The 27,954-nt window shown below is 41.1% G+C and overlaps 2 protein-coding genes across 6 annotated transcripts in view; one reads left to right on the plus strand and one right to left on the minus strand.

Moving 5' to 3' along the window:
- The first annotated feature begins 268 nt into the window (after nt 1-268).
- LOC134882380 (uncharacterized) lies at nt 269-4,046 on the plus strand. The gene is made up of 4 exons (XM_063910027.1): nt 269-655; nt 1,307-1,888; nt 1,995-2,138; nt 3,149-4,046. Exons 1-4 carry the CDS (start codon nt 314-316, stop codon nt 3,227-3,229), a joined length of 1,149 nt encoding a protein of 382 aa, XP_063766097.1. The 5' UTR covers nt 269-313; the 3' UTR covers nt 3,230-4,046.
- Nucleotides 4,047-6,627: 2,581 nt separating this feature from the next.
- Nucleotides 6,628-27,954, minus strand: part of anks1ab (ankyrin repeat and sterile alpha motif domain containing 1Ab) — a 40,039-nt gene continuing 18,712 nt past the window's right edge. The window contains exons 3-14 of one of the 5 annotated variants that reach the window (XR_010168291.1): nt 27,351-27,466; nt 22,656-22,754; nt 21,701-21,847; nt 19,731-19,838; nt 18,506-18,676; nt 16,253-16,390; nt 15,856-15,927; nt 15,505-15,588; nt 15,147-15,284; nt 13,709-13,885; nt 10,080-10,618; nt 6,628-9,026 (exon numbers count right to left, since the gene is read on the minus strand). Coding sequence is in view for 4 of the 5 variants with exons in the window: in XM_063912027.1 (XP_063768097.1) it covers nt 8,993-9,026; nt 10,521-10,618; nt 13,709-13,885; nt 15,147-15,284; nt 15,505-15,588; nt 15,856-15,927; nt 16,253-16,390; nt 18,506-18,676; nt 19,731-19,838; nt 21,701-21,847; nt 22,656-22,754; nt 27,351-27,466 (1,382 nt within the window). In the remaining variant the exon portion in view is untranslated. Of the gene's footprint in view, nt 9,027-10,079; nt 10,619-11,641; nt 12,257-13,708; nt 13,886-15,146; nt 15,285-15,504; nt 15,589-15,855; nt 15,928-16,252; nt 16,391-18,505; nt 18,677-19,730; nt 19,839-21,700; nt 21,848-22,655; nt 22,755-27,350; nt 27,467-27,954 lie in introns of those variants that run through there. The other 4 variants (XM_063912027.1, XM_063912030.1, XM_063912028.1 and 1 more) reach the window with 4 other exon arrangements.

A 27,954-nucleotide genomic window follows, 5' to 3' on the forward strand; every position in this document is an offset into this window, starting at 1 on the left:
CATTACCTGGATGGGGGTGAAGGCGGTGAAATCGCACATGCTATCAAGTAGCCACCAAGCTAGGATGCGTGGACGTAACGCTCAGCTACCGCTGTCACTGTTTTACACTGGCACAACGGCTACATCGACGCCCTCAACCTCAACTGCTCCTTCAACCTCCACTGCTCCCTCAACCTCGCTTGCTCTCCCCCTGCAATACCCTGCCAGTAGTCCTACCACCAGCAACAGGTGCACGACAGACGGTCAGAGGCAGACGCTAGGCACTACCACCTCTACCTTGCAGGCTGAGGTACTGTGGTGTTTAGATGTAGCAATGAAACACCACTCGTTCAACTCGAACGAAGGCATAGGAGAGCTGTTCAGAAATATGTTCCCGGACTCCGAAATCGCCAAATCCTTCGCTTTGGGCAAGGATAAAACCGGGTACATAATAAAATTTGGCATCGCACCCTATTTTAAGAGGCAACTGGTTGAGGCCATAAATAATGCCGGACCGTACGTCCTTATGTTCGATGAGAGCCTCAATCAATCGTCAAAGAAAAAACAAATGGACATACACATTCGTTTTTTGGAGGATGGTTGTGTACGCTCGAGGTATTTTGGCTCACAATTCCTGGGACATGGGAGAGCTGACGATCTGTTGCAGCACATCAAAGTAAGTTTATTTTCCTATTATACTTATTGGTTACATAGGGGAGATTGTTTGCACATTTTCATGGATTTTTGATAATTGTATTTATTTAGCTTACTGTTGAATTTCTGTAATATAATATTGTAAAATGTATGCAATTAAAAAGATGTATCAGCCAACAAAGCTTAGGGTGACCAGACGTCACAAGACTGTAGGTCAAAGTGTTAGCCGTTATGCTTAAATTCGTTCGTTCGTTCGTAAATTCAATCTGACGCTCTGAAAAATAGAATCGCGCTCTGAGTTTGAAAAAGACGAGCGTTCTTCTGGCCGTGAATTTCCGAACTGTTAAAACGTTTCAGAGTGTGCTCGGAGTGGCAATTCACCCTTAATCTGAAGGTTGAGCATGGCTCTGATAAAGCCAAACCTATATTATAGGGATTTAGTTTATTATAGTGAGCCACATTTGGAGAACCAATGATCTAACTTTGACAAAGCAGTCCTTGACATAGGCCTAATATCTATCACTGTGAAATGTATCCCAAGACCTGACTCATGTTTTACTTTAGGATAATAAAGCTAAATGTTTGATTTGAAGCATATACAGTATTACCTTCTGATGTGTATTGAATGTGGTTTACTTAAGCAATGCATTAACTTCTGTGTGACAATTCACAGGAATGTGTTGCAAAACTCAACATGAGGCAGCTTCTCTCAGTAGGAATGGATGGCCCAAATGTAAATTTCAAACTCCTGGATCTCCTTCAAAAGGAACATGCTGAGCTGCATGGAGGTGCTCAAGTCCTGATGGTTGGGAGCTGTGGACTCCATACCCTCCACAATGCCATGAAGGCAGGCTTTACAGGCTGGCAAATTGACAAACTCCTGCGCGCTCTCCATTACCTCTTCCACAACGTTCCTGCCCGGAGAGAGGACTACACCAACATCACCGGGTCGTCCTGCTTTCCCCTCTCTTTCTGCGGCCACAGATGGGTGGAAAATGTGCCGGTTGCAGAGAGAGTCCTGGAAGTTTGGACCATGATTCAGAAGTTTGTCAATGCTGTTGAGGATAAGAAGGTCACAAAACCAAACACGGCCTCTTATGATGCCATCCTGGCAGCACAAGGGGATCCACTCTTAATCCCAAAGCTTCAATTCTTCCTCGCCATTGCGAGAAGTTTTAACCCATTTCTCAAGAAGTACCAAACAGACGAGCCAGTGTTGCCTTTTTTGGCAGAAGATTTAACTGAGCTCCTGTTGGTAAGTATCACTGTAAAGATTTTGATTCATTAATTTGAATGTAAACCTATATTAATGTATATGAATGTCTGGGTAACTATCTTCTTGTTGTTGTTGTCATCATCAGAGTTTACTGCGGCGGTTCATCAAAAGGGAACTCCTACAGGACCAAACCCCCCTGCAGCTGATTAAATTGGACATCTCTGAGGAGAAGAACTGGGTCTCCCTCAAAAGGGTAGATATAGGCTTGGGGGCTGAATCTGCCATCAAGGTAATTTTATTGTTGTTTATTTGTTTTGCGGGGTGAATTTGTGAATTATGATGCTTGCACAAATCAACTAGCAAATACAATTTGTTCAGTATTAATATTATCATCACAATAAGTTATGTAAACATTTCCTTTCAAAGAAAGCATTGACATGAATGTTCCTTAATAGGCACTCCTGGGCAAACCAGGATCAAAGATAGGTGAACTCTCTGTACTCCACCTCAGAAAAGAGTGTTTGCAGGGTCTGATTAAGATCGTAAAGAAACTGCAGGAGAAATCGCCATTGAAATTCCCCATAGATAGGCAGATCACCTGTTTGGATCCCACAAGGATGGCCAGGGATCCAGAGTGGTGCATCCTACAGATGAAGTCATTAGTGCAGGCTTTCATCCAGGGGCAGCAGCTGGCAGGTGGCATTGCAGCTGGTAAGAACATATTTTATAGGGACAGTAGAAGTGGATAAGTTATTCAAATTGATTAAGGTCTTGTGCGTGGAATCTCTTTTGTGGTTTTCTGCTTATTTACTGTGACAGGTGTGAAAGTGTCTTGCTTTTACAAAATTAAACTTTATGCTCTCATAGCTCTCTATATCAGGGGTTCTCAACCTTTTGCAAGTTGAGCCCCCCTTTCAAAGGTTAGAATATTGTCCCCCCCCACCAACCTTGATGTCAATGCATGATTTCAAGCACTCAAATTATTCTACTTTTCTTTTCTTTTTTGATAGCCGCATCCAGTGTTCTTGTGAGTTATGTGATTTTACTCTATCTGTTTGATGTAGAAGGTGTTTTGGCACCTTGCAAGCAGATTCAGCTAAACAAGTCACCGACGCGCAATTGTATCAATTTGTAATTTAGACAAGACCTCCGTGCCCCCAGGTTGAGAACCACTGCTACAGATACTATTATGTGTATCTACGATGTACTGTATGTACTTTTGTCGAATGGATGGTGAAGCAGTTGACTGGAATGTGTTAATGAAATTAATATATCTTAATTTTCGTATCAATGTTGCAGGTGATGTCATCATTCAGCAATTCACATCCTTTCTCTCGGTCGTGGGCAGAGAAGAAGAATTTGTTTCCTTCCAACCCCTGAGGCAGCGTCTGGATGTCTTTCTCCACTCCAAACTCTGCACGTCCCACCCTGACCTGCTAAAGTTCTGCCAAAGTGCTCTCCTCCTGTCCCATGGACAAGCCACAGTGGAGAGAGGCTTCTCAGTAAATAAGGAGGTAGAAACGTGCAACCTCCGTGATGAATCTCTCGAAGCCCTCAGATTAATCTGCGATAAGGTAATTGTCTGTGGCGGCGTTCTGAAAGTTCCTCTGACCAAGGAGCTCCTGGCCTCTGCTGCTTCATCGAGGTCACAATACAGGCTATACCTTGATAGTGAGCGGAAAAAAAAGGAGAATGCCACACAGGAGCTGAAGAGGAAAGCAGCAGAGAAAGAGCTGGAGGACCTCCGGAACCGGCGGCAGGTACTCCACAGTGTGTGCCATTCACTCCAAAATGACGCCGACAAATATGCAGAGATGGCCGAGGGAAAGGCAGGAACAAAGATGGCTGAGCTCATCACAAAATCAAACACTTTTCGGAGAAGACACAGGGGAAAAAAAGCAGAACTTCTCCAAGTGGATAAAATGATTGAAGAAAAGGCCACACAGTTGAGGCACTTGTGACCCTGCTGGCTAACTGTTGTTTAAGTTCTCTCTCTCTCTCTCTCGGACAGTTTTTGCGTCCAGTTGAAGTTAAAGTTATTTCTTTGTTAATAAGATATTGTAATTACAGTGAAAGTTGCACTTTATTATTATCTAGTTTATTCTTTTTTTTCAAGGCCCTAATTTAACCACTTGAAATTAGTTTTTGTTATGCAATTGTTACTTTTTGACATTTTGAGTAAAAACTATGGACCAAGGCCTGTTGTGTCATCTTGATTAATCCAACTCCTATGGTAGAGTTCCTTCTTACTTAAATGTAGCTCACTAGCTTGCTCAAACAAACAGACACTCACATACACCTACAGAGTCTCTCGCTCTCTCTCTCTATGTGTGTGTGTGTGTGTGTGTGTGTGTGTGTGTGTGTGTGTGTGTGTGTGTGTGTGGGCCAGTTTTTGTGTCCAGTGGTGGAAGTTATAATTACCCTGTTAAATTGTGATGAAATATGTTATTAATTCGTTTTGGAAAGATATTTCATTACTTTACGCGTCACTTTACTTCACACTTTACGCTGCTACAGTTGCAGCTTGAAGTCGTGCTGGTAGTAAAAAAAAAATTGAAGGTAGTAAAAGAGGTAGTAAAAGGTAGTAAATTCAACTTAAGAATCTCTGTATATACCCTGTTACTTCATCTATTTCACCTGAGAGACATAATAAAAACCCTTATATATCAACTGGATAAACCTATAGGCCTGATTCAATTCACCTCTAATGATCCTGATGATAATTTCTCTTGCTTACTGGAGCCACAGGGAAGCCGACCTAAGGGGGGCGCTGCTGGGGCTCGGGGAGACGGCCAGGGGGGAGCGCCGCCTCAGGAGACTCAGGATCTGCTGAGAGGACAGATCTCTGAGCTGTGGAAGCATCCTGTCCGCACTCTCATAGGTCAGGCTGAGCACAACAAATATGACTAATTGAAGCACAAATTATGGAAAATGAAAATTTAAGTTTTCAAGTACTGGGATAGTTGCATATTGGTTATTTGTTGTAATAAGTGTAATTTAAGGCGGGGTTTCGGAAATTATTAGTTTGGGGATGCATAAATTTTACTTGACAAGAGAAACAGGCCTTGCAAGACAATTTTCTGATTTTTTTTTCCACCATCGATGGCTGCTTACGTCCTCACAATGATCGGTCTCACAAACACCAAAGAATGATTAAGTTTGCACTTAAAAATGAGAGCGAAAACCAGCAAGAGCTGAAATCAGAGGATTATTACTAAACTATTTAGAGAAATATTCACAGAATAGTGCAGGATGTTAACGTATATTTTAATCCATAGGAAAAAACATGCGGCATAATGTCATTTAGTTTGGGTGATCACATGTCCACATGGGTTTTCTGTAAGACTGTGTGCTGCTGCTGCTGCTGCTGCAGAGAGACAACCTTCCTTCCCTTCTGCTCTCTCCCCCCTCCCTCTGTCCAAAAGGAGAGAGGGTATAGGGCTTCCTCAGGGCCACGCTGCAGGGCGGTCCCACCAAAGCGAGTCCAGAGCTGCCTGCTCCCCTCGGGCTGGTGAGCACAGAGCTCACAGAGCTGGGGACGGCCTTTGGGCGAATTGTCCACTTCAACAGGAACATCTTCGGACTGCTGTTCCCCCAGGAGAGGCTGAGACCAATCACATTAAGCTGAAGGCGACCCAGGGCCCCCCTGGTGAACCTTAGCATGAGGTGCTGTTTGAATTCTTTGCTACCGAGTGTTAATACTGTGAATGAGTGTTTAAAGCAAAAACACATACAGTCTGAAGCAGAAAACTAAATATATATTATTATATTTCTCAGGTGTTTATACAAAATACTATAAATCTAAGCATGATCTTAACTATTATTGCATTGATTGATGCATCTCAACCACACATTTGGTCGCACAAAACATTAAGGAATCAGATTGAGTGAAACAAGATGAGTAACAACTGGACTACAATTACTGGATACACAAAGGGCAAACCTGAAACCAAAAGCAGACAAACTCAGCTGCATGTCACTCCCTTGGAAACCTGTTCTTTTTAAATGATTGAGTTGAGTTATTTAAGATGCTGGAAATCAGTGTTTCTTTGATAAAAATGTGGCTTTAAATAGTTTGAAAAAAAAATATGACTTTGAGCAGACAACTACAAAGTTATACAGTATACGCTGAACAAGCATATGTTGTGAGTACAGGAGAACGAATGAAATGGACTATTACATTGATTAAAATAAGGGATTTCTCTAGGTTTAGAAACATAATTGGTAACAGTTAGGATTATGTTAGTCGACAGCTCAACAAAATATAAAACACAGGTATAGCCATTTCAAGCAGAAAAAGTTACCATACATTTAAATGGTTTGAGGATTCTGAAAATACCATCAACCCAGCATAAACACCATGCCACAATCAGAAGCTTAGCTTTGTGACTTAAATGCACTGAAGAAGCTGTACCGTTGTGCGTTGACTTTATTAGGTTGGTTTGAAACAATAATATTAATGTTTTTATTTTAAATGTAATGTTATTGCTTTCAATTAAGTTACATAAAACATTTAATTAAAGGCAACATTTCAGTTTCTCCATGTGTAATCTAACCCATGCGAGGCATCCATGTAGACTAATTGTTTGTTGGCGTTATACATTTAATTTTCTACTAATTCCTTCAGCAGGGGAAACACTGAAAGTATAATTGTTCAATAATTACCAAACATGTTTGTACATTTATAACTTTACCTTTCAAACAGTGTTATGTTTCCTTTTGTGGTGGACTTTATAAACCATAAAACAGAATCAAAGCTGACGACAGACGTGAGAGGGTTTGTTTTGTCATTGTATTATTTAATCTTTCATTAATATAATATTGCTTTGAAATTTGAAACAGTATCACATTTTCATTGACAAACCATACTCCGTCCACAAACATGGGCAAAGCATTGTATGCTGGTACAGTTTTTTGTTTTTTTTTTCTCTACACGTCGTTACATTTCTGTTTATCCTTAATAACTCCCACAGTTTCTATCTCCAATAGACCTGAATCAATAGAAATGCTCATTAATGCTCTATATCATTAATGGTCTACAGTGCTCTAAACATAACAGTACCTACATGACGAGATCAGAAAGTCACATGGAGGCCAGGAAATAGACTGACCCTTTCTGATTACTCGAGACAGGAGTGATACGGGTCCCGTGTAGCCGGTGATGTGTAGGGGTGGGGGTTACCTTCTGTCTGTGTGTTGGGATTGATATGGGGGGCGGTGGAGGAGCAGGGGATAAATGTAAATGTCAGAGTAGCGCTGTTTGGCCCTGCGCGTTGCATTAGGCTTACCTCTCATGTCCTCTCTACCTCTTTTCCCTCCGCTCTTCCCTCTAACAACAACACACACACACTCACATCGGCTGCTCCCCTTCAACTCACAGCTTGGTATCCGGAAACTTGAACGCTGGGGTGAGCTACACAAGGAAAACATTGATGTTAAAGAAGACTGGTACATGCACAGCCAAAATCATGCCACCAAAACTTGCTTTAAATAGCTGCTGCTCATTAAATTGTAATGCCTTTTTCTTTCATCCATACTAGAGCAGGTTGTCTTGGTGACACAAAATGGAAGAAACATACAAAGTGTTGGGAGGACAGTGGATACATGGGGGGTGATGGGGATGAGAGGAGGGAACATAAAAAGCAAATGGCGAGACGAGCGAGGAGAGACGAGACACAGCTACAGTACATACAGACTGCTCAGGCCAAGTGCATCAGGAACACAGAAACACTGCCAGCATGCATCGTCAGTGGAAGCTAACAGTCAGAACAGAGTGGCGCCGCACACAGACCGTATTAACAGTCAGTGGAGACGAGCTCAGTGCCTCACATTTCCTGCAGCACACAGAAACAAGGACAGTGGACGGGGATGTAAACAGCAGCAGTCCAAACTCCCATGAGGACAGACAGAGACAAGGCATACAGCAGGAAGTGCACACAGGGGAGGACCCACAGACACGCCTCAACTCCGCAACGAGCATTTTGAGTCACAGTGCAGGAGAGAAATTCTTTCTTTTTTTTAACACAAAAAACGGTGTCATGTTCTCAGCATTAAAAATCCATTGCCATTACCACAACACCAGAGCAACACTTTTGGCTCTTTTTTATTGTAGTGGATTTAAATCTTTTCACTGCCGTTTATCTTCAAGTGACATAGGCTACTTTGCATGTACTGTACCTAATTCTAAACTTGGTGTGAAACAGCACGGATAGCTACCCTTGTAATCATGATAATAGGATGCTATGTTAGGAAATGTGCGCCAAATTGTGCTCCAGGCTTATGGAAATACAAATGGGAAAATTGGAGGACTTCTCCTTTGGATGAGATTACCAAAATTGTGAGATTTAATGTCAGTTCGCTCAATATGCATGTTTTTTTTTTTTTTTCGTGGTGTGTTTCAATGATTGGATCCTTCCTGATCCTTAAGTCACTCTTTCCTTTCAATCATCCCCGTTCTATCAAAAAGTATCACAAAATGCACGTTATATGTCCTATATGCACCAAAAGAAGGTATTAAAAGGGATAGTGCCACGATTCAACACAGTGTTATTATTATTTTTTAAATTGACAAAGAAGAAGATACCGTGATTAAAGCAGTCTCTCGGTGCTACCATGAATGCTGAGAGGCTGCAGGTAGGGCAGTCAAAGGTCAGAGCTACAACTCATCTGAACAGAACTGTACCATCGCAAGAGCGTCGTTCGCACGGTCAGTCAATAAAGACACCGGGAAATCAGGAGTGTCTTCTTTCCAGTCTTTGAAAAGCAGGGGGAGGCGTGCAGTTGTCGGGTAGTGATGATATTCGGCGAGGGCGGGGGCTTTAGTTGATTATAGATAACCTAAATGACGTAAGGCTGTTGTCCTCGGTAAAGCGTAGGAAAGTTCCTGTGTGTGTGTGTGTGTGTGTGTGTGTGTGTGTGTGTGTGTGTGTGTGTGTGTGTGTGTATAAGGGTTCAGTTCTTGGTCCGTTTGAGTTCAGACATCATCCGTGATAGGTTCACGACCAATCCATCGTGGTGTTATGAGTATTGTACAAATGCGTAGAAAAACAAACAGGTTGTTTGCTGCATGTTGCTGTTTTGTGTTTTCACTTATTTAAATGTCCTTTCATCCCATGCTTAGCAAAGCAACCTCCTCACAGTGCCTCACAGTGGTAGATGCCTGGTAAGACAGGACAGGCTAAAGATGGAGAAAGGAAAAAAAATAAATATATATAATCGTCTGTGAGGCAAAACCACAAAAACAATTCAGAAATGTTGAAATGAAAGATGATGTAAAAAATGTAACTTTAAAAAATATAATATATATATATTTTTTTTACAGAATAAACCGTTTCAAAAGAACACGTTAAAGTTGGAGTTAGAAAATATTGAAACCACTCAAACGCCTGTATGGTTAATATGAAGCAATGCTTGCAGCCAGCTAGCTTAGGTTAGCACAGCGAATTGAATCTAATGAGGACGGCTAGCCTGGTTAGAAAATAAATAAATCCACCATCTCTAAAGCTTAGCTAAATAAATGCTTCCTCTTTTAAAACCCATTTGTTCCCAAAGACACCGTATTATACGTAATATAGTCTAGAGGCAATTTATATCAATACAACTACGAAATCACATGGAAAATTGGATTGTCAAGGTCAGTATTTTTAAATTAATATGCTTCCATATGAAATATGTGTTATACTTTATACTGTACATAGGCACACCTTTGATATTCAACTTGTTATGAGTTTATGGATATCAAATAACTGATTATGGTCCTTGTACAGGAGTGAATATATATGAGCCTTAAGTTTATTAAAACCTATATTTGATGAGCCTTTGGTTAGAGCAGGGGTGTGACATCCTGCTGCATTGGGCCCCTGGGCCGTAGTTTGGACACCCCTACGTTAGAGCCACGTTAGCTTTCTCAGTCTTTATGTTTCACTACATTAGCTGGCTGTGGGCTGCAGCTTCATATCTACGGTACAGACCTTTGAGTGGCATCAATATTCTTACCTAACTCTCTGCAAGAAAACAATTAGGTGCGTTTGCCAAAATGTTTCCTCTAACAGCTAAACACACTGGCTGTTTGGGTATCCGTTTTTAGCTTACCCAATATCATTAAGTTTACCATTTCTGTAAATCTAACAAACGCAATGTTAATCTACATACAAAGCAAAAAAATATGATCACCGGCAGAGAATCAGTTATAAATAATGGTGTGAAAGAAGCAGAACAATAAAGATGCAACCTCTGGGAGCTATCTGGGGTTTGGAGGCAGATCAAGTTGCCAGGAGGAGGAGATGAGGAGGAAGAGGCAGTTTGGTTGAGAGAGCAGGCCCACTGTAAAATTAGATCAGTCCAGGATCCTCCGCCATCGGCTGCAGCAGCAACAGGCGAGGGAGGCTGCCGGAGGGGGTCTCGAGGGGGGAGGCACGGGGGAGCCGCGGGAGTGTTTTGTCATTGCAGGTAAAGAGAGGTTGGTGCGGGTCGCTGGGCTGGGCAAAGGAGGGTGCAGGAGTAGGCCGCCCTGAGGGATGCTATACCATCACAGTGAGAAGGCACGGGGCTCGCATGTATGAGTGTGTGTGTGAGTTAAATAAAGACCCGGATGCAGGGGGGAGAGGAAAGTACGAGGGAGTGCAGAGGGGCGGCTGCAGGGTTCCGGCCTCAGAATATGGTGGTCTCGTACTTGGTGCTGACGGGGCGCCTGTGGGAGTCCCGCTGGTCCAAGAGCCAGGTGGTGCTGCCCAGGGAGTGCATGTCTGCGTCCATCTCCATGGGGTCCATCTGCCGGAGGGGGGGAGGGAGGGAGGAGGGCGTGAGACGGGGCGGCAGTGAAGGCCATAGCGCCAAACTGACTGACAGAAGTCCTCGTGGATTAGAGGTGGGGTCCGGTGATCGTGTTATAATCACAGACACTCAATCCACAACATGGAGGATGTCTGACAGGAAACACACTCTTTGAACCCAAGCTACCCGCCGCTGGGAGTCAAACATATACACTGATTAGTAGTTCAAAAGCAACATGTGCTCTACACCAGCGGGACAAACAAACAGAATATAAGCGGTCAAAACACACATGATCAACACTGATTAATTATGACTTTAAAAGGGTTAATGGTAATCTAAAGAAGGTTTTTCTAAATGTTAAGATTCCCTGTTGATGGAAAACAACATGTCTTAAAAAGATATAACTATGACAAGTGACGGAAAACATCTTCCACAAAGACAACTTCCACCATCTTGTTAAAACCCTAACTGACACAACCGTGCTAATAAAAGCTAATCTAGAGGAGGTAGATCACCTCTCTTAACCACTTATTGCATCTTCAACCCTGAGATGTGAGATGAAGATGAGAGATGGGAAAGTAAAAGGATGAGGAGAACGTTAATGGAAGAAATACTAAGAACCACGAAACAAGGAGACAAAGCCTGCCGCGGCACCACCACGACCATACAAACCAAAGAGGGGAGGGGAGGGTGTGTAAGCAGATGTGTTTGGTGATCACAGGTTGAATAGAGGAAAGGAAAGAGAAGGACCTGGACTCCGGGGCTAACAGAGTGCAACGGGAGGAAGGAGGGACGGTGGGTAGTACACGTGTGACAGTGACAGCAGCGGCATTCGAGCGAAGGGGCACCCTGGGAGGCAGGAGGACCAAGAAGACAAGAACAAAGACATGTTAAAAAAAACGAGAGAGTAAAGAGGGACAGAGCATTTGAGTGCACCAAACGAACAGAGAAGAAATCTAGTGGTAGCAGTTTATCATCTGTGCTAAAAGAAGGCAAAATATAAACTTTTACTTCCTGTGTTCTTGTAATAGTAACATTTATTGTTTGTTTATCTTTTCCACCGTAATGCAGGTCTACCAAGCTTTCCTCTGGACAATCACAGTGTAGGACAGGGTTAATTTCATGAACAAAAACTACAACCAACAATATGTTTGTCAATTACCATTTTGTCCATGGCTAATACAAGACAATTTCAAACACTTACTATGATTATCCCAACAAGCAATGTGGTTGATGACAAAAACAAGGCTAAAAATCTAGATTTAAATCATCTAAAATGTACAGGACGGGACTCCACTGGCAGCACAGTCAGAATGACTTAGTGTAACTTCCTTAAGTCATAGTTAGAAAGTTAAGACTTAAATAATTCATAATTCCATTTTGTCCATGTCCTCGCATGACAGGGATGAAGAATACATCCTGCAGATGTGCTGGTCATCTGTTGCAAAGTTTTTTTTACTTTTCCATTTTTAATTAGTTTTTTTTGCCTAGAAAAACCTAAAAAAAGTGACATCCTTTTTCACTTTAAAACAAATATACAGCTCTGGAAAATATTAAGAGACCACTCCACTTTTTTCTTAAATCTTAATCTTAATGATTGATTGAGCTCTCCATGTATGGCAGCCATTCCAGTGTCTGTTGAATTCCAACACAGAGAAATGTTGTCAGTAGTTTATAGAATACAATAATCATTTTTAAAAAACCTATAAAGAATAAAACAAGAGAAAATGATAATGCTGAAGCGGTCTCTTATTTTTTTCTGGGGTTGAATATAATAGTAGAAATATTTTTAGCTATCAAGTTATGCAGTATTTTCTTGGCAGTAATCTAATGGAGCTATCACTAGCTTAATCAGCTAGCTACTGTATATTTCTGTAGTGCAAATTAGTTTTTCCTTGGATGGCGAAGGGATGACCCCCCTGGTCTGATTGGCTTACCATGATATTTGCACCCTTAGCCTCCTCACTCCAACACTAAACAATCCAAATAACAAAGGCAACAACTTCAAAGCCAATCAGAAGCAGGGAAGGGTGGGCCATGCCTTCGCCTACCCAGGAAAAATAAACTTGCCTCCGATGAAGGCAACGGATATCAGCCAAGATAATTCAAGATGAGATACGTGAGATGCAAGAATGGAATTGAAAGATAACATGTGACTGGATTGTTTCACAAGTAGCCAGTCAACACAACAGTTTATTCTTTAGCAAATAAATCTCTGAGAGGAATTTTAGAGGTAAATCTGTAAACGGTTATCAGTGCAAACAGCATGCACACTGTGCGAGAGAGGGGAGTATTTTACTGTCAATCTCTCCTTGAGAAACATTTCAAGTGCGGCTGTCACAGTCTGTTCAAACCAATGTTTGATTTGGAAGCCATTACAGAGCCATAAAAAACCCCTTAAAACAAATTGAAGCAGATAGGAGTCTCCCCCCTCTCACTTAAAATTTAAACAACCAGCGGGACTCTTTGTGCAGATCTGTGATTGCTCCATATATTATCCTTACAGGCAGGTAGTAGGGAATTGTGTCGATGCATAAGCATGTGGTCGAGCAGTGAGCGTGCTCCCGGCTGCGCAGTGCTCTGATCACTGAGTGCTCGTTGTATGCAGCCTGAGAGGTCAAAGCATCAATGCACGGCTAACAGGCAATACGTGAAAATGTACGCAAAACGCTCGATCAATAGTGAGGAGCAACGGATAGGTCCAACCAACGGACGCCAGTCCCCGAGGAAATCATATACCCGCCTGTAAGCAACCAATTCAAATATTCATTCATCATGTTTCACAAAAAAAGAAACCTGTTCTGAGTGACAAAGCGTTGAGGAGTGGGCGAAATGAAATTGTAAATTCATGTCTCATCACTTTCTACAACACACAGCAAACCTTCCTCCCTAGGTGGCCTGTTGGGAATTAAGTCTCGGGGAAAAAGTCGGTCATGAGTCCTGCGTACCTATTTTTAATTATGATTGTACAACCCTGTGTTCCCTTCCCCCGTCCCATTAACAAGTAGAGCTAGTTCCACACTCACACGCTCACAGATACCAAGCGCACACTGTGTTTTTCTTGAAGAGTTGTAGGGCGGTACTCACTGCTGATCTCCGCATGCTGTTCCAAGACTGAGATACGGGTCGGCTGGTTTTGGTCTCTATGACCTCCGAGGTCAGAGATGTAGGCGGGATGTAGTGTCTTGCCCTTGACTGCATTGCCATCTGATAGGCCACCTCAAACGCCTGCCCAAGTGTGAGGATGATCTCATATGTCTGTGTCTGTGTGGGTGAGAAGAATATTGTTTTAAAAAGTGGTTGGAAATCAAATTGGACACCGAAAATAAAGTTAGGGCAATCATTTTAATAAAAGTTAAGCAGTAACATTTTAAGGTGCTGTTACGTAACACAGAACAACATTTCTTATTGGTTTTCTTATGGTTTTACAACACATTTAAACTGAATTCTGTTGTTTTTTAGACACAATCACCACTACACAACAAGAGGCAGCTCAATAGAGTATCCTTTTTAAATTCAATACTTCATTGGGTGTGAATACCTTTTATACTTGGCTGAAATTGAATGTAATTATCTTTAATTATGTGTGAAACTCATTGAAGCAGTGGGAAACTTTAAGAAGACTATAGAGAAATGGCTAGCAAAGTGTTTTAGAATTTGGCTTTATTTTTGGTTGATATTTGTTGTTCTTGACTCGGCATCAATTTCCCTAACGACAGTGATTAAAAGCCTAACACTTTCACGGTTGTGACTCAAAATTTGGTATAGGTTTTTTTGTGCTAAGTAGATGAGATGATTCAAATCCACCGCTAAATTGAAATGTAATGTCTTATGACTCTCTCTAAGTTTTGGTTAGAGTAACCATTATTTTGTAAATGCTTGTTTTCAATGATTAGTTCTGCTTCATCCAAAAACCAAAAAAAGTCACACAAAAGCGCTGCTCTTCACATTTTTTCGGATAATAACTGTATAATTATCTTTTGGCTCGTTTGAATATCATGCATATCTTCAGGGAAAAGCAAAAGCAGTTTTGTAAAAGATAATTTGCAATATGGAGCGGTCGTGTTACAAATGAGTGAAGATCAAAAATAGTGGAAACTTTGATCATTACAATTCAGTTCAAATGCTTCACAGTGGCCCACATGCCAAAGATAAAAGACTGTCTTTGACCTTTACAGAAGCTGAGACACGAGGTACAACAAGATCTGTGCGTGTACATAAAAATGCCATGCATAGCGGGAGAGGATCTTCAATCAAGCCATTTGATGAATCAATCAAGGGAATAATGTCCACGGGAGGCAGCATGTGGTTTGACTGCAGGATACCAGATAAGCCACAAATGGCACTTTATTTTTTAAAAATGATTGTAGAAGGAATTTATATAAAGCTCAAGATTTATGTAAAGATTTATGGTTTTCCTTCATTGATTATACGTAATAGTTCCAGTTCTATTTTTTATTATTAAGCAAAACACTATTTTGTTTACACTGTTCATGCTTTAACAGGACACACTTGTATTACTCACCACTTCTACTGTGCTGAAGACGTGACAGAAGTGGTGTCCACTCTTCAGATCCTTGGTAATGTAAGCAAAAGTGCAGAGGTCATCCGGATCTTGGGCGGCGCACGAAATGTTCCTGATCTCATGCTCCGCAACTATAGTCTAATGGAGAAAGGCAGGAAGTGAGTACCTACTGGAAATCATGTGCTAATGGAGACTGAGCGAGTCCACTGTAGTGTTTGCGGACGGATCGATACATACTGAATCACACACACACACACACACACACACACACACACACACACACACACACACACACACACACACACACACACACACACACACACACACACACACACACACACACACACTTTCACATTACCTTCGTGGCTGCGTCGATGAACTTGACCCCTCTGTAGGTAATGGACAGTATGACTACTGGACCCTTTCTTGAATCCTTTGATTTCTGCAATGGACACAATTAAAAAGTGAGTCAAAACAACGGGATAAGCATTTTGCTCTAGCAACACTGTAATAGTAATAAATATTATTTTAGGAAGTGCTCAGACAGGGAGACGTAAATGTCAGTTGTGTTATTTCATGTTGGACATTTCATTTTTGTGAAATTAGTATTTATTTCAGTCCATTCAACACTTTTATTTTATTTGTTCAGTTGTTCCTCAGAGTAAATAAAACGAGAAGAAAAAACACATGTTTGTTCAGAAATACTCACCCTAATTTTAGCACAGGCATCTTGTGTGGACTCAATCCCTCGTAGATCCCTGATTATCATTGATCCTAGGTACTGGGAGAGAGTCAAACACACGCTACATATCAAATCAACAATACATAATGGAACCACCAGATGCAGAACATAAAATTCTAACTATTTGATGCAATAGCAGGCAGTTCTGCCATTTGTACTGTATAGAAACAGTGTCTCTGCCTCCAAGCAGACATTAAAAAGTGACTTACGGGGCCGCCGGACAGCTCAGTGGTTAGAGCTGGCGGCCCATATGCAGCCACAGCAACATATGGGTCGATCAATATAGACAATGTCTTCCCCTCTGTCTCCCCCTTCCACTCTAAGTTCTCCCTAAAGGCCCTCTGGTCCAAATAAAGTGACTTACGGTTGCCTCGTAGCCACAGGAGTCCAGGATGAGCTTCTCGGGCTGGTGATGCCAGGCGGACACAGTGGCGTAGGTAGCAGACTGGCTTGGAGGCCGGAGGTTTAAACGAGAGTCTTTCTGTCGTTCACTCTGTCTGTCCTGTAGAGATGCAAAATCATTGGTTGGGAAATACAACTCATATTTGTGACAAAGTACACTAAATACTTCTGTAAGGGCAGAGGAACTGTTATCTTTTGAATGAATACATATCCACAAGCCATAATAGAGATCTAGCAGGTCAATCTTGAGGACGTTTTAAAATCAGTCCCCACTGCGTTTTCATCATCTACCTACTTATACTCATTTTCTAGAATGTTTAGCAAAAACTAATACAGTCCAATACAACAATCCTGCCGCAAATCCTACCATGATATAATGTCTTTGATGTAACTGCATTTAACATACAGACATATCATGTTGATGCAAAAATAATATAAACATGTTTTTTTTACATCCAAATAAAAGAGATAGCTACACAATTATAGATACATCAAAATCACAACTACCATTGTGACATAAAATAAACAAAATATTGTATGGCAGGGGAAGCCTCTGAGTTTCTTCTGCTGGGACACTTTCCTGTGTCGAGCAACACTGATGATCAATGTGTTTTGGGAATATTAGACTTCTGACTGCTGGATATTGATGCGAGGCCAACTGAAGTTTGCCCGGTCAGCACTTCAGTACGAGTCCTGTGTGATCTGTTCTTGTGCTCATAAATATTCATGCACATGACTGGGCTCAGCTCTTTCATAAATCACCCATCAGAGTAAAATATACTACTGACAATTATCCATTAAGCATTTATGAAAGTATTGATTCTAAAATGTAATGGATCCTGAGTGGTACGGGCGTTATCTTTGGACGCTTCTCTGTGTTTTCTCTCAGACCTTAGTAGGAAATGAGTCATGCCTGATTGACTATCATTATCAAACTGTTTGAGGTTTTGAAATGATAACCTTTGATGAATGAAAAATAATTAATATAGCAACCCAAGAAATTCAGGGAAGCACATCAGAGCCCAATTCATGTCAGCAAATGAAATGCTTAAATGATTTTTTTGTTGTTAATAAATGTTTATTTCTAATATTACATCAGGGCTACTTTGGAGATAATTGAGGGTGAGATCAAATAGAACCAAAGACCACAATGCTTTAGAAAATGTAGGTTACCTTGCATGTATCAAGATGAATTTGATTGATTTCCTGAGGGAGATTTAATGTGCTGATTACAGATTATATGAAAATATATATAATGGCTGGATACAAAAATTGCAGGTAAGACATGACTGTCATGTTTTAACTCTCAGTGAAAACACATACATCCAAATGAATGATTCTTTGCTAATCTTAATCAATGATTTACATAAATTAGTCATTTAAGATTAATTTCACATATTAGAAGAAATTTGTCTGACATAATGCAACACTTTAAGACTTCAGAGTTCACTGCCTTGAATAGGAGTAATATTATTTATATCATTTTCTTTATTGTGGTATCAAATTTGGACAGATTATTTTTTATAAATCCATATCACCATGCCTTAATAGAAGTCTAGTAGGTAAATCTTGAGGACATCTAGAATATGTTATTATACAGCCCCCCCCTTTTTGTTACAGACTAACTACTTATACTCAGTTTCCGGTTTATTAAGTATAGCTAACTAAAGCTAATACAGTCAAATACAACAATGCTGCAGTCATCCTACCTTGTTATAATAGAATAGAATAGAATATACCCTTAATCATCCCACAGAGGGCACATTTAAATTCTGCATTTGACCCAGCCTTGTGTTAGGAGCAGTGGGTTGCCATTATGTATACATGTCATTTATAATGGCCTGAACAATCCAGATATATGAAAAACAAAGCCACAAAATGATTACCGGTGATTCATATAATCTTACAGGTCTGTACCTTTTATTGTCACATTGCCTAACCCCAATTATCCCCTCTGCAGATTTTCTTTTGCTACAGACTCATAGTTTTGTGTCTGCCCACTAACATTTAGCTCAACCATGAAGGTTTAGTTTTGCAGAACTACTCTGTGTTTGAGAAAATGTTAATACAACTCCAGCAGCAAAGTGTGACAAGACACCCTGACACATCTAACTTTGAACATCATCCTCCTCCATTATTCAGCCAATCGCTCAACGAAAGTGCGCTTGGTGGCTTTTCCCAGAAGACTTTAAAAGTGAAGGGAGTTGAAACTCACTACAGAGCGCGGTCTCTCACTGTACGACCGCAGCGAAACACTACAGTCCTGATCGACTGCTCTCCTCCCCCGGCCCGACTCAGTCAAGGGCAGCAGCATGTCCATGGAGCGGCTGGTGTACGGGTCCATCTGACTGAGGGGAGACGTGTTCTGGGACAGGAGGTCATGGAACTGCCATACACACACACACACAACAAAAGAAGATGAAGACAGTCACACAAAAGCTTAGATTAATTGTTTGACAGCACTGTTTACATGAGCTGGTTTTCCTGCTCTACATCCAAGCCTAATCCCCGACAAAAGAGCCTCTTCCGTGGAGATTTTCAATTCTTTTTAGCCCGGTTTAATCTGCCTGGGAAATCAGCCCTGAGTATTTAACTGTTGTGAACATAATGATATTGAAGAATCTCATTCCAAAATTAGATATCAGCCCCGCTGGAAAAAAAAGAGTGGATTCCATTTTCTCACAAAATGATGTTGGCATAAAATTAAAACTTCCATCCTACGCTTTTTCAGGATTGTGATTCATAGGAAATATAATGCAATCATCAATCTATTGAAATACTGAACCCTATAACCAAAAGGAAAAAACTATGAACCCATTAAAAAGTAATGTATTTATTATAGACATTGCTGACACTAAATATGGGTTGTACTGAACCCATAAGCAGAACAGCCCTTTTGATTTGGCATATTGAGCACACCCAATCTATTAATCGAATTAACTTTGTCTGGGATTCTACACTTAGTTAAATAGCAGCACTAACAAGGCTGCAGTCTGATTAACACTGTTGGTGCTTTAAAAAAGTGTGACTTTGCTCTGTTTTTGTAGATTGTAGAGCCAATTCAAGTTAGTGCCGCCTAGTGAAGAGTTGGCAAGGAAGACCATTAAATACTGTGACCGGGAACTGCCTGGATATTTGGGGGGCTGAACAGGTCAAACCAACATGCCATGACATGCACAGCGTGTCATGAACAGCATGTCCAGGAAACAAAACTGATGTTTTAATCTTTAAGTCTCTAACTTCGACAAGTAGACAAACTTATTTTGGGCCAAACCATGAACTTTTTTTTCCAAACCTAACCAAGTAGGGAAGTTTTTTATTTGTTTCCATTTGTGTTGTAAAAACTGCAATCATAACCCAGGTTTCCATCAAAATGGAATTCAGTTTGGGAACTCCATTTTTTACGAGACAGTGTTACAATCTCCAATTACCATCCTTACCATAATTGGGGACAGACGACGGGACTTGGACGGAGCCTCCTCATAGGGTCTCTCTGCTAGAGAGGCGATGATCCTCTTCCTGTGGCCCAGGGCACCAATCTTAATAACCTGGAGAGGCAGCATCAGGACACAGCATAAGACAGACCTTCCAGTGCATTGTCACATTGCAAACACAAGCATTTACTTAGACTAAGCTAATAGAGATATATCCAAAACACACTGACAGAGTTTGTGGCATTAAACCCTCACTGGCAGGCATCCACAGGCAAACAGAAATGACGCTCGTCAATAATTCAGCCTCAATCTGTTTTGCCGTAAGCTTAAAGTACAACGCTGTCTCTTTCCTGGGACACTCTATAATTCACGATCCATTTTTGGACATGGTTCCTAAATAACAGAGAAGAATTTGGCGATTTATAGGAGGATAGGAAGTAATATGCAACAACAACAAAAAGCTTTCAAATGCTCCATTGAACAGATCCTCTTAGTCACAATTTCAATTTGTTTTGCAATTAACAGTATTTCACCACTGCAAGTTCACCTGACACACGCATATCAGCAATATCGCTGTCTCTTTAAATCTTTTACAAATGCCGCTTGTGTGGCTAAAACCCTCAAAGGAGGAAACAAGGGTTCATTTTCTGTAGTCAAAACTCATTATCTTAATTCTGCATATTTGCATAATTGGCTATTAACATTCGTGCTCATCCAGTAAAGGTGGATGTCAAGTGATTAATGTTACATTTGCAATTATGTTGCCACTGCACAATATTCTATAACAGGCTCGTATGACTCTTTGTCTGAAGGCTTCAATTATTTATTCAGTGAGAGTCGGAGGAAGATGAGGCAACTGGTCTGTAGGCTGCTGCCATTTCCCTTTACCAGGATCCCAGAGAGACCAGTATAGTGTGAAATAAAAGAACATTTAAATACTAATAAAGGGTTACGGGATTATCTGAGAATGTACACCAGCCCGTAGATCAAATTTGATGGTTGATCCTAAGATGCTGAAGAGGATGTATGAAATGTAATGGGAAAAGCGAGTCCTGCCAGGAAGCTCACAGGCAGCTCGACACACTGAAAGTAATGTGCTAGGCTCTCACACCCATCTTCCTGTACTGCATTGCCATCGCAGTGTGCTTGACTGCATCCCTCACATACTGCATATACAGTGGATTTGGCTGCTGCTTTCCTGCTGTGCTGATGCTGCAGCTACGGTTGGTGTGGTTTCTGCCATTTTACCACCGGTGTCTTTGTGTTCATCACAATGAAACACGATAGAGATGCTGCGATAAGTGGGAGAACTGCCTTCTGTGAGTGCTTATCAACCATATCAGATCATCTGTTTGCCTGTCAAAACATCAACAATTTCTGTCTACATGATGGTTATTACCAAGCCGGATAAACTGAAGATTAAAGAAACGTCAGGAAGAGGTAATTTTGTTGCAAAGGATGATAGATGTGTTTTCTTTCCTGTCCAGTTAATCGTGTTGATTTATCTTGGGATCCCATGAGGATGCTGCGGTCTAAAACAACACACGTATGCACGGAGACAAATCCACACCTGCCCACAATAGCTTGATGCTCTTCTCCAAAAACCTCCAATGCAAAATAAATCAGTCCTGCTTTGTAATTACCAATTATCAAAAAATGTTACACAATCTCCATCAAGTCTAAATAAATTGATTCATTTTCCTGTCACCAGTCGCTATAAGGCTCATTGGTTAGTTACTAACTACTCAGCCATACTGAAATTATATCTGCTATAATACTACGAAGTATTATGACTTTCATTACTTCAACATTGCATTTTAAAGTTTTTATCAACCTCAAAGATCTATTAACGGAGATACTGTTGTGATTAAGGAGATGATTCACAAAGACACAGTCCATCGTCATAAGACACTGAACATTTGGGGCTCCTCCATAGAAACCTAAACAGTGAAACAATGTAAGAGACTGCTTCTCACATTGATAATCTCCAGCTCCCACAGGTTCTTGACACACTCCAGTGTGCGGTAGCCACTAGAAAGAAAGTTAGGCAGATATTCATGCAGACCAAGACCGTCCAGCCAGGACACAAGAGACGTGCTGCCATCACAGCCCAGTGCTTTCACCTGCAGAGAAGGGAAAGACGCAGAACTAGAAGTACTGTCTCGTTTTTGCCATGAAAATGTAATATATGCTTGTTTTCCAGCTAGAGAGAGATTGGATGTATCATTGTGACATTTCCTACAGATATTCAAAGTCACCAGAGGAAAAATACCAACAGCTTTGGTTATCCTCTGACTTTTTACATTTTTTTATCTCAAGTCATTATCAAAATGTGAGGCTAATGAGCAGGCTAACAGGCTAACAAAAAGTGGTGAACATGGTAAACATTATACCTTATTAGCGTGTTAGCATTGTCATTTTGAGTATGTCATAATGCTGATGTTAGCATTTAGCTCAAATAACTACTGTGCCTGTGTGCTTACATAGCCACTAGCATGTTTGTTGCTTAGCCTTTTACCCTCCACATTTGCAGGCTTTGAATAAATTATAAACATTCAGCTCAGGTTGCCAGATTTTTTTAATCTACAACCCATGTGCAGCCTTTTCAGTATAATGTAGACAAGTCTTTAATATCCCAGGCTCCAGTACGACTTGTATCGCATTGTGTGGGTGCTACTTAAAAATGACTGTTAGCAATATAATGCAATGAGAATTGAAGTTTGTTTTTCATGTTTATCTTAAATCTATGGTCGACAAATGTTCCTTCGAATCACAGTATCTCTTCACAAGTGTAACCTTTTCTCCCTTTGCTGTGTTATCTATTTTTATTCATATGTCCTATTTTTATCAACACACTGACATCTTGACCTTTGTTGCTGATATGCTGTCAGTCGTCCCTCAGTGCCGAGGTTAAGCTGAGATGTTAAGTACCTTGGGCAAGCTGCGTGCCGCATGGAGGATCTTCTTTCTGTGTCCTGGGTCAGTGATCCCAACGTCTCTAAGATCCTGGTCCTCCATCACGTTACTTCCCTACATGTGCACAAACGCAAGAACGACACACAAATAAACACATCCACACACAGGCACACACACAGGCACACACACAGGCACAAACACACACACACACACACACACACACACACACACACACACACACACACACACACACACACACACACACACACACACACACACACACACACACACACACACACACACACACAAACAGCCATTCTCACACACAAACACACAGGCATGCAAACAAATAAAACATAGACACAAGCACACGCACAGACAATACACAGTATGGACATACAGTAATACAACACATTAAAATAATCAGTTATTTATTATAATATACTGTATATCAGTTGACATGTCTGCTAACACACACAGTATTTACGCACACTATTCTGACAGAATACCTTTATAGGATCATAGGCCAGGGGAAAGTATCATGACTCTTTCTACACTGGAACTACTGGGTCAACACTGCAGCTGAGCAAACACACTTGCTCGTTCGTGCGCACACACACACACACACACACACACACACACACACACACACACACACACACACACACACACACACACACACACACACACACACACACACACACACACACACACAGAATATGCACACAAGCAGTAACAGCAGAGTGGGAGGACAATGAAGTCAAATAAATTGTGCATGCCAAGAGTAATCAATCTGAACTGGTGCGACTCAGAGGGAACAAAGCCTTCATAACTGCAGCAGCATCTACAAACTCTCTGTGTTTCATTGGGGCAAATTGCAACAGTCCAAGAGGAACCAACGAGTGTGTCTTAATTAAAGACGTTGAAACATTTTCCACCTCTTAAAATCTTGACTGACAAGCAGATTCTTGTCTATTTCACGTAGTGGTTCATATTTGCAACTCCTGCTGCTTTGTCATCTTATTCTGGTTTATAGGCAGCAATAAAGATACAAGGAGAACCTTGAAAATGTGGAGCTAAGCGTTTTTTTCCTGTGGACTGCTGCGGATTGATTCTTCTTGGCCAAGAATGTTAAAATGTTCTGTGGTCTTTACTCAATCTGCTCTTACTGGATTGGCTTCAGAGCACAATGCAGCAGTATTCACAGGCCTGTACCAGAGTGCAGTTTGGAGATTACTCACTGATGGCTAGAATAAAGGTCAAAATGAAGCAAAGTCTGATGTTAGGGAAACCCAAAATAGATTCTCCACTTTTATTAACATAGTTTGAAGTTTGATGATGCCTCAGGAGACTCCACAAACTTATTATTTCATGCTGCATTTGAAACATGTGACAGGAATGTATGGTTGAGTTCTTACATAGCTTATGAGCAATGGTAGTTTGATTTAATCTGATACGACTTGCAGATGTAGCCATGGTAGAAGTCCTTCATCTCACTAAATGCACTCAGTTAATGCAACAGTGAATTAGAATTGCTCTATTGCTCTTCACCACAGGGGAATTGTTTAGAACAAAATTGAATTGTGTTGCTTTTCTCAAGAGTCATCTGCTGTTACACTAATATGGCAGATAAAGAAGACTTAAATTACGTGCTACGATATGTATGTTCAGCTCCACATTATAACATCACAGAAAGAGGGGTTTGCGGAATATGATACAATATTAATGCGGGGAACATGCAATGTAAATGCATGCTGAAAACCTCTAAGATATTTTGCACTAGACAGTTTGCCTCAATGCCGCATTAGTTTGGACATGGGAGCAACAAAGCATAACGCTAGAATAAAAAGAGTAATGGTGGAATCATTTGACTGACAGTTAAATCCCACAAACAAATGCTGATGTTTCCGCTCAGATTGATGACATCTGAGAAAGGTCTGACAGAAACCAAAAGGGCACAATATTAAACATTCACCAATGTCTGCCTGACTACTCTGACCTTTCCCTTGTTTGCTACCTCCACATCCTTGTAAATATCCATGGGTAATTTGCCTTGTGAAATTCATTATTTATCTCTTTGATGCTTCAAGTCTGGCAGACACATTAGTCGTGGCATGTAAATGAACATAAGAATGCCTAATGACCCGTCTTTCCCATCACATTACGACCCGGAAATCTTGATCAACATGGAATCCTCCGGCCCAATAAGCAGAGAAGCTTGCTTTGCTTTCTTTTGACTGTTTTGATATCTGCTCACTAGTGACAGGAAATACAGCGGGGGCGATGAAATATTTGCGTCAGCCAGTAAAGATTTTGCAATACATTTGAAACTAACCTAGCTAGTATCCATGGTTGCATTAAGCTAGGGTGGGCCATGTTGCTAATCGATAAGAGGGGCTGATTTATGGCATCATTGGATTTAGAGCATTTTAACATAAATTATGTTAAATACCTTTTATTTGTCAGGTATTCAATATACTAGTTTAGGTAAAGACCACAATTTTAATTATATCTTTACACGTTTTTTTCAATTGAAGTTCCAGAGAGTATACGTAATATTATTACAAACAATAATATTACGTATACAGGGATAAATCTTATTTAAGGCCAACTGTCCACTTTTAGTATTTCTATACTGAAATGGTTTGTTACTTATTGTTTGACAGATAAAGAACATTTTTATTCAAGCTTAATCCATATCTTGCTACCCCAGCTGTATACTTTTACTCCGACTTTATAATATTACAATATATTCCTTTGGGCTTGTTGTCCCTTCATGAACAAATACAAATTGAGCCTGAAGTTTATGGGAGCAAAGAAGTCCTTTTACAGCTGAATCTTTTCTGTGCGTGTATCTGAATGTGAAACAGTTTTGTGCGCAGAGATTTCAATTGCATAAATAAACAAAGTTTCCGTAGATAGAGAAATACTTTGTGAATTTTTCAGTTTAATTTGTGCAGGAATATCTTTATAAATTGTGTTATACAAAGTCCGGGAGACAGACCAACAAACTGTCTATGTGTCGATACAACACTGAAGTTACAAGAATTTTGAGCACACATTTTATGCTGTATTTACACTTGAACTGACTAGCCAATCTGCTGGTTGCCAACTGACCATCCAATCATATGGAATCAGACTGTCTAATCCGGTGGTTTGCTAAACGCTAGCCTTCATAAACATTAGCCTAGCCAAATAACTTACACTGTTACGACTATAGAGCTAACATTTTTGATCCCATAATCCCAAGGTTGAGCAAGTTGTCCAAACAAACCCATGGATCAAGAGCGAAAAGATCAGCAAAGAAACAGACCGATAACGCTTACAATCAGTCGTGTGAAACGATGCTGTTAAAGATATTCCTGCACACGTTTATACACATTTTTAATCCCAAGGGGCTAAAAAAATTACAGCAAATATTCTAAATGATTCAAATTCCTTCCCTTCAAACGCATAGCAAAAATGTGAAATATTGGGCCTAGCCCTAAAACTGGCCCTTATTGGCTCCCATACAGGCTTGTAACTTCACAGCACCTCATAGTAGGAGATATCTTGTTTGCATAGGGACTCCCATTATGTTGTAATCTCATGCCTTACCAGTAAGAAAAGATCAGAGAGCAGCAGTCCTCAACTGGAACGCTTTATGAATACAACCACTTTCCCTCTGAGCTTACTGGTCTCATTTAAGTGAGCTCAGCTGTGACAAACTGATGTAACATATAGCCCATAGTGCAAATGCAACTCTGTGGTGTGAGAAAGGTCCGTGTTTACCCTTTGGGCCTAGTTATTTACAGTGTGTAGCCATGTTTTTCAGAGTAACATGGCCGGGGGATTGGAAACTAAATAGTGTTTTCTACAATCATGACCAAATGCAATATCATCTTTCCCTGCAATGTTCTCCACAGGAAACATGATAATGCTTTCAGGCAGACTGTTTCCTGCAGTTGAATTCATTTATCAATATGTAATCTGATGGAGGCTATTTATAATTGCAATATGTGTCAATGCTTTGAACAAAAAAGGTATCATGTTCATCACAGTGGACAATTCATGTGGCTTTTGATCATTTATTTACTAATGTCACCATAAATGTGTAGCCAAAATAGAGGTCTACATGCAAACAAAAATTATTTATTGTGCAGTTTTTGCAAGACCTTCTCATAAGCATAATAACGTGAAGAGCATTTAGTGAGATTTGGCAAGCAACCATGCAACTACAGCGTGTTTTGGTTTATTGGTTTTGCAGGTTATCTATTTATATCTATACCGAGGTCAAGTCGGATGACTGTAAATCAAAAGATTAAATATAAAGGGGGAGGAAGTGGCTTTAGAATCTTACAGTTAATGCGATAGCATGGTTGGAAATGCTGGGAAAAAGTTAATGGGTTTTGGTTGTAATTTGTCTTTCCATTGGTGACAGCCCATATTATTTAAAGGGATTCAGTGAGGGGCCATAAATCTTAGCAGGGTCATGCATTGCACGGGAGGTGAAGAGGAGAGAGAGCGGAAAGGGGGAAGGAAAAGAAACAGTCCATCGGGTGACTGGGAGAGCGAGCGGGAGAGGGTGAGTCGGGGAACCGAGAGACAAGCAGAGGGTGAGAGAGCAGAGTGGTGACACTAAAAGACAAACGCAGCGAGGTTGACACGGGGACAGACGGAGTGATGTAAAGTGGAAGCGACCTCTGAGATGACATGCTGCAGGTGACTCACCATGAATCGTAGGTCGTCGAAGCCATTGAGCAGGAACTTGCTCTCGTACTGCGGCAGCCCCACGTGCTCCAGCCACTCTCCGACCGGCTGGTCCAGGGCTTTACCACAGGCCCCATCTGCCGAAAGAGGGAAGCGCTTCAGCAGGGAGAAGCCGTTCAGCCGGTAGCAGCGGCACTCAGAGGACGACACATGGCATTGCCACATCATCCTCGGCCAGCAGAGGCAGAGCCGAGTGCAGCAGCACCAGGCGGGGTGGGGGGGAGACAGGGTCCAGGCCGGGGGTGAGGGGCTCCCGAGGTAAGGGTGGGGGCCCAGCTAACTCAAACACAGGAGGAGGGTAGGAAGTGCTGCAGGCCTAGCTTGAGCCCTGCAGGGGACTGACTAGGCTAAGATACACCCACTGGTGTTAGTGTGACTGACTGGAAATGTCAGGCGAGGGTGGAGGTAGTGCAGGGAAGGAAGCCCATCTGAAGCTTGGTGTTGTTAGTTATGTTGGACTGAGCCATTACGGCATCTTCCAACAAACAGGGTTCACTAAACATTCCTTTAGTGAGCAGATGAGCGAGTCTAAGAACAAATGCCAATCTAGTCCGACAACATAACA

This window comes from Eleginops maclovinus, chromosome 20 (assembly GCF_036324505.1).
Source record: "Eleginops maclovinus isolate JMC-PN-2008 ecotype Puerto Natales chromosome 20, JC_Emac_rtc_rv5, whole genome shotgun sequence".
Taxonomy (NCBI): Eukaryota; Metazoa; Chordata; class Actinopteri; order Perciformes; family Eleginopidae; genus Eleginops; species Eleginops maclovinus.

Excerpts from the sequence above, each read along its gene's own strand:
- LOC134882380 (XM_063910027.1), top strand. The coding sequence starts at position 314 with ATGAAACACCACTCGTTCAACTCGAACGAAGGCATAGGAGAGCTGTTC. Across the intron at positions 656-1,306 it reads ATCTGTTGCAGCACATCAAA|GAATGTGTTGCAAAACTCAA; the intron begins GTAAGTTTATTT and ends GACAATTCACAG. Across the intron at positions 1,889-1,994 it reads ATTTAACTGAGCTCCTGTTG|AGTTTACTGCGGCGGTTCAT; the intron begins GTAAGTATCACT and ends TGTCATCATCAG.